This window comes from Alosa pseudoharengus, unplaced genomic scaffold (genome assembly GCF_046254945.1).
Source record: "Alosa pseudoharengus isolate Yale_2024_CS ecotype anadromous, Long Island Sound unplaced genomic scaffold, YU_APseudo_1.1 YU_APseudo_1.1_scf_3, whole genome shotgun sequence".
Classification (NCBI taxonomy): domain Eukaryota; kingdom Metazoa; phylum Chordata; class Actinopteri; order Clupeiformes; family Clupeidae; genus Alosa; species Alosa pseudoharengus.
Window position 1 is genome coordinate 10,464,354 of NW_027468718.1, and position 7,299 is coordinate 10,471,652.

The window sequence follows — 7,299 nt, forward strand, 5'->3', positions numbered from 1 at the left end:
CTAATGATGGAATCAATGACGTTGCTATTATAATGACGTACTTGCCAAGTGAAAGCATCTCTGCAGAGGTAACAGAACAACTCGTTTGTGACGATTTATCGAACAGCAGGATGCCTCCACAGCTCACACTGCTGAAACTGGTGTGCATGTTGCAAGAAGCCTACAGTGGCCTGTACATGCATTTTGCACCTGCCTATGACTTGATCGTATAGGCTACAATACATTTTGGATTTAGTGAACATATAGCAATGATGTGCTCTGCAGTATATATAGTCTTTTTATTTGTGTGCATGGTTGTGTGCTGCTGAGCATCCCATTCACATGGTGTGACTAGACTGTCATGACAACATGACCATGAAATACAAGTGAAATACTTTTAAACCAGGTTTTGGTTGGTCATTGGGGAAATCATTTCCCTCCACTTCAATGTAGCAATGCACTGACAACCTGCCTGAACACACCTCACACAGCATCTGTAGAACACACTCAGGCCTCCACAGATGGGTGCATGTACAGTAGCAGTGTGGGCGCTGGATGGGGAAACTACTTGTGCAAAAGCTAGCAGAGATACATGTGTCACTCCTGGCTCCGTGTGTAAGACAGGGGCCCAGAGAGGAAAAGAGTGAGTAAATGAGTAATGCTGTTGCTGTTGTATTTACTCTCTCTGCCCTTAGTGTTGCCATTGTGGCCCAGCCAGATAGAGATGTGGACAGGTTTTTGCCACGTCGCATCATGGAAAAAGACCAGGGGAAATTCCAGTAAGATTCACAACCAACATATATGAGTAATGAATGGATATGTGTATTTGTGTTCAATGATTAACATATAAATCTGTGTAAACTCAAAGCTTGGATTTGTGGATTTCAGGTTGTCAGTTCGAGGGGATCGAATGAGCTCAAGCTCTGACACAGAACTGAAGAGTCTTATGTCACGTCTCATTGTGAGAAAAGACAAGGGGAAATTCCAGTAAGATTCACAACCAACATGTAAGGGATAATGTATTGTCCGCTGTGCCTCGGGGTTTAGTTCGCCCTGTCGGGACTTATTTTCTGATGATTACCGGACAATACATTATCATAGCTTATTATAGGGCTACTTGCCAAAACGAGAAAAGAAACTTAACACAATGGGTCTTTAAAAATGATTTTGCTACCGTTTCGTGGCTTCCGCTGACAAAATAAATAGTTCGCCACACAGATAGAACTTGACAGTTTCAGGTGGTGCGTGGCATCTTACTAGCTGACTTTCCCTTTCAATGAAATTCCATTGCAATAAGCGAACAGACTTCTTGTGGAGTGATATGAAAGACGTTAATCAGAAGCACAAAACCCGTTGCCATTGACAGCAGTCATTATATACTTTGCAGCGGTGATTATATAGATTTAACAGACCTCTGAACATTGGGAAGGCCCATTCATGTGAATGGAACTTTCTGAAGCACTCTGAACAGCCATGTCATATGAGTAATGTATGGATGTGTGTATTTGTGTTTAATGAATAACACATGAATCTGTGTTAACACAAAGCTTGGATTTGTGGATTTCAGGTTGTCAGTTTGGGACAAACGAATGAGCTCAAGCCCTGAAACAACTGTTCTGTCTGGCATCGATCTCCATTCAGAATCAGACCCATTAGACATGGACTGGCAACACTTCTTTAGGATATTTTACACTCTCCGGAATATAACAAAAAGGTATGAATAATGCATGTATTGTGTGGGATCAGTGTTGAGATTGCATATTGTAAGCTTTTGCTAAGTGCATTTATATATATTTATATATATATATTTTACATTATTCCACTGGATTTTGGAGGCATAGCTTAAATCAGAGATAGAGATTAAAACCAGTTAAAACAAAAATATTTAAAGGAAGGTTGGTGTAGTTGGTGTCAGCTCTCAGAATACAGTTTCTAAACATCCTAAACATAAGTATCTTTTGTGTACCTCTGCAGCAGTCCAAGTGTGGATGACCATGTTGGGGCTTTGCTGTCCTCTCTGTCCTGTCTGCGTGGTCTAAAGACTGTAGACTTGTTTGTGAGCTGCTTGAGTGACAGTTTGAGAAACAGCATAAAGTCCTTCATGAAAGACTGCCCCAGCATACAAGAAACCAGGTGAGTCACTTCTTCCTGATGCTGTGCTAGGACTGTTTGCTGCCTGTTATAACCATTTTCTTTTTGTTTAATCAGCTGTTTCCTAAAATATGTGAGAGACATTTCTCATTTTAGTTATTTTGATTTACCAACGATTTACCAACGTCTGATAGAGTTTTGCCTATTGCTATACATGCTACATGATACTGAGATGCTTGTTCGTTTGTTTGAAGTGAGAGGGGAATCGATGTGCTTGATTCCAGCTTGGTAGTTGTAGTCTATGCGATTAAAAAGCATGTGCGTGTGAAGTATCCAAACAATGATAACACTTTCATTATGGCTGCTTTAGCCTAAGAATAGCCTACATGGCATTTTATCAGCGTTATGGATGTGATATGAAATACACACACTTTTATGAGACATTACAGGTTTTCTACAAACTATGTGAATTTTTAAGGAAACTGCCGAAACCATGGTATATGTACCATGAAGGAGATTTGAATGAACACAAAAAGTGTGTTTTTGTAATGCATTATGTAGGGAAAACTGACTGATGGATGTGACGTTTTCACGTTATGGATGTGACGTGTCTGAATCAGTCCTCGACCAACTACATAAAACACATACTTAAGTAGTGAATTTTGATATGAAACAATTGCAATAGTAATTATGAAAAAACTAGCAATGAAATTATTGCATCGTCAGTGCCCACTGAGATCCACAGGAATATATACAGGAAAATATACAGTTAAGAACAAAATTATTCATACCTCTGGGAAATATTGATTTAAAGTTGATTTTCCCTTGACCAATATGTTTGTTCTGACTGAAAATGACACTGCCACATGACAGAAGGTTGTAATATAATATGGTAGAAGCATGGAGTCAAAAAAAGAGGCAAGCAATTTCTTAACGGTGTTGCGTGTTGAGACAAGGAAGCACTCACATGTGGGTGCATACTGTAGTAAATTGGTCTACCACACCTACTCGCGCTGTTTTACAGAAATAGCCATGATTCCCCATTCTAAAAAGGAAAACTTTACTTCATTGTTAGTCTATATCAAAAGTGGTTGTTCACTTTGTGTGAATGACGCTATTTTTTCGCGTCTTTTTTATTCCTACCGTAAGTTCTTTGGGGGAGAAACGAGAATGCGCACGTATCCTGAATTACTTACACCTGGCTTGACATAGTCGCTCCTACTCATCCTGGATTGGCGTTAGTGAAACAAGTTGAACCTCGCTTTATCACTTATCTCACCGTAGTTCTAAACGAGGCAGCGCTTGAGAGTTTGGTTGCAATATAACTCCAAACCACTAGATGGGAGAAATTCTTGCACAGGGGGGCTTTAAGCCACTCGAAAATAGGCCATGTCAATCACTGGAGGTACAGTATTTTAATATTATCTTTTATTTTGCTAACACTTAGGCCTTCCTGTGGTTTTGATCAGCCTATTCACCTCTGAAATGTCAATTGGAAACACTAAGGTGAAAGGTGTTGAGACTGGCATGCTACCAGAACAGATGTTTATCAGCTTTGAGGTAAAATGAAGTAGTGGTCGACCGATATATCCGGACGATATTTGCGCTTTTTACGTGTATCGCGGCTGCTGTGTCGGCCGTCGACTGCCTGGCTCAGTAGGGCTACTAGTTGCATCTCCCATAGGCCCAATAGTGAACCCAGAAATTTAGAGTACCCTAAAGTTGTATTGCAGAAATGTCATCTATAGGCCTAGTGAATGGATTTCAACTTGGTTGCTAAAAGTTGCACTTTGGGCAATTTGCATAATTAGCATAATAAGATCATTAAAACGTGAATAGGGTAACATTTTTAAATTATAGCTATCACCATGAAACTTTCTCAGTTGATTACTTATGTTAAGATGAGAACAAAAAGGTATTGTATGTTTTTTTCAATTTTAATGTTTAAATATGCAAATGAGGCCCTACCTCATTAAATATGCATTTATTTGCTTACAAACAAAATCAGATCGTTTGATAAAGCCAAGCTCAAAATTATTTTTCCAAGGGAAAACACGTATACTTGGGGGTCTGAGTTGGTGAAAACCTCTAAGGAACCCGGTCAGGAGGCAGTGTTAACCTATTACCATTCCGGCCTTCATCATGCCCAGGATTGAAAGATTTTATTAAAGTGGTTATAAGGCAGGTGTTGCAGTGAAAAGCCCAAAAAGCTCTTTTTAAAGGTTTGAAAGCCCAAAAACTCCATTAAAGGTTTTAAAAGTAAGAAAGGAGCATAATTTGTTCATCACACTTTACATTGATAAAAATTTGCGACAGCACTGCTCGGATCGTTTGATTTTGCAAACAAATCAAAACACCAAGGAAAAAGTTTTCGTTTCTGTGGCCATAGTGACTGACACCCAACACAGGGTGACCCTAAGGACAACGATTTTGAGGTTAAAAAGGCCGGAATTCTCCTTTAAGAAATCTCTTTTGGATATTTCTTTTGGATTGGTTTGCCTGTTTATTCTGGATTGATTTATGGATGGATTCTGCACTCCAACCTTTCTCTCTGATTCTAATTTTCTGGATTACAACTTGGATTTGCATTTTTGAATTTTCATCTCTTTGTATTTTTTTTGTTTCTACATCTTTGTCTGAAACTTCTGTGTCCTACTACTTGAAATGAATTCTACCTGTTCAAGACACTTGAGTGTTTGTCTGTATGGCATTGGTTCAATTAAAATCCATTTCTTTCTTCATTCAGGGTGTCATGTGGTAAGAATGTACTTTCTGAAGACGGAATATCTTGGATTGAAGAAGGGGAAAAAGTTAAGTTTCACAATTGAGAGGGTGAGTATTTCTATTTCTCTCTGTTCTGTATTGCGTTATTGTGTTTATGTATGTTGTAAGTAATAAGGGCCGAGACATACTTCTGCGGACTTTGTGCCGTATGGAGACAGATACGAGCATGTAAACATACTAGCATAGAGTTCAGCTTTTTCCTTTCCTTTTGTTTCAGGACAATTTGCAGCCTCCTCCTCATTCCAGTTAAATGGATCGCTAGCCTTTAAAAAAACAGAGGGCATGCCTTAAGGGCTTGCCATTAAGAATAGTTATAACCTTATACTTAATGTTATTATAACCTATGGTGCTTTTAAATGCATGCTTGTTGCCGCCCCTCGAGTTGGGCCATTACATTGTTCTTTGCCAGACCCTTAATCTTTCTAGATTATCAGGGTCTGGATTTTCCAGGCTATTTAAATCCGGCGTCTGGTGTCATAGTGGGTGTGTTGTCGTCAGGCTTTGTACTCAATCAAATTTTTTTCCTTCTTTTGGATTTTTACTGTTGACCAACTCAGGCTAAGTAGCATACAAAGCAAGGGCGTAGGTTTGGTTTCAGCTTTGATGGGGACACATCTCTACCCCCTGTCCCACCCCACCCAAAAGAAAAATTTGAAAAATCACTCCTTCAATGATGACTGGTGGATTTTGTTGAAATAAATGAACAGATTGAGAGTTACACATATGACATAACCACCAACATATTCATGGCATCTGCTGTGAAAAAAAGATGTAATTTACAAAGCATGATTATTGCTGTACTTGAACTGTTCACAGGATTATTCATGTTTTCCTTTTGTGTTAAAGGTAGGGTATGGGATTCTCTTTTTTGGCCATTTTTGCAAAAGCACTTGAAATCCTATTCCTAATCCTCTTACTGAGTTGGAAGCACTGAAATTGAAATTAAACAAGTCAGTCATCTGTGGAACTCGAAAAACTCCATCCAGTTATTTACAAGACCACCTAGAATCATTGGACAGTAAGTTCGTCAATCAAATGGTCGTACTATACAACCCCCTACCCACTCCAGACTCCAGTTAATCTTTGCTCGCAAGTACAACATTCACTTAACATATAAGGATGAAAAATAAAACATAAAAGGAGTAAAAAGAATAAAAACAGAACAGTAAGAATGTTCACCAGAGTGACTGCTTGGGGGAAGAAGCTGTCTTTGTGTCGGCTGGTTTTGGCAAACAGTGCCCTGTATCGTCTTAAAACGTCTTGTATGTTTTACTCGGGCCTTTTTTGGGGTATTTATTGGCAGACAGCCCTGATAACTTAGCCTACTATTGTCGTTAACACACCCGTTCATTTGTCTACCAGTACCACCACAAAGCAAAGTAGCCTATATGCTTTGACACTCTCTTGTGCGTGTCAGATAACCCCCCTTCGGTTTCTTTAACTGTTGTCCTGGCCGTAGGAATCGGTCCATATAGCACAAAGGAGTTCACTGAAATATTGGTGGAGACAATTTTGTCATCTCAAAATATTGAAGACTAGTCACCATGGTCCCATCTAAACCTACGCCCATGGTACATAGTAGTTGTTTTTGGGGAAGATTTAAATTCTTTTAGTGTGGCATATTTGTTTGTAGCTTTAATGATCATATCATTCCTTTCATGTTTGATCATGGCCAAATTTTATATAGTCTGTGATGAAAATAGCTGACAATCCCCTTATTAATATTTTTTCTAAATAATTTTTGGAAGGAGTATATGCCTGTATTTGTTTTATTCATTGTTTTACTGTGACCATTTATAAGTTTATACAAATGTATATGTACTACTCTACTTAATAATGCTTCATACTAAATAAAGTTTGTATGTTTCATATTTTTTACCTGGATTAATAAAAAATAAAAAAGACAGTATAGAAATTCTGTCTGTCTTTGTTGTACATTCTGTGTTTAAAAATTATACTGCAGGACTTTTTATCTTTTCTACTATTCCGTTGTTTTACTGCATACATGAATATATTGCACCCGACCGGCCTCATTGTATGCTACTATAACTTGTTTGTCCAATTTAAGAGTTTTGTGGTGAACATGTGTACCCAAGGTTGCCAAATGTATGCAAAACTAGATGTACCGCAGAGCGGTACAAAATATGACCGCCGCCCAGTCCAGCACATTTTTTCCACAAAAAGAAATCACGCTGAAAGGCCTATATGATTCTAACTGTCTCACTAAATTGCATTATCCACACTCAATTCTCACTGGTATCTGCTAGACCCAAAGTCCCAAAACATGATTAGTTCATAGATTTCACATGTAAAATTCATTTTATACAACCCCACCTCCATCTTGCCTGTTCATAATTCTGAGAAATTCTTGATTGTTTGTGTTATGTTTATGTTATGTGTGTGGGTGTGTGTGTGTGTGAGTGTGTGTGTGTGTGTGTGTGCGTG

At 38.6% G+C, this 7,299-nt stretch overlaps 1 protein-coding gene across 4 annotated transcripts in view; it reads left to right on the plus strand.

Moving 5' to 3' along the window:
* Positions 1 to 6,789, plus strand: part of LOC143100176 (uncharacterized) — a 91,793-nt gene extending 85,004 nt beyond the window's left edge. For all 4 annotated transcript variants that reach the window (XM_076263148.1, XM_076263149.1, XM_076263150.1 and 1 more), the window contains exons 22-27: positions 675 to 758; positions 868 to 966; positions 1,547 to 1,693; positions 1,954 to 2,112; positions 4,817 to 4,902; positions 5,072 to 6,789. In XM_076263148.1, the coding sequence (XP_076119263.1) occupies positions 675 to 758; positions 868 to 966; positions 1,547 to 1,693; positions 1,954 to 2,112; positions 4,817 to 4,898 (571 nt within the window). In that variant the 3' untranslated portion in view covers positions 4,899 to 4,902; positions 5,072 to 6,789. The remainder of the gene's footprint in view (positions 1 to 674; positions 759 to 867; positions 967 to 1,546; positions 1,694 to 1,953; positions 2,113 to 4,816; positions 4,903 to 5,071) is intronic.
* The last annotated feature ends 510 nt before the right edge of the window (positions 6,790 to 7,299 follow it).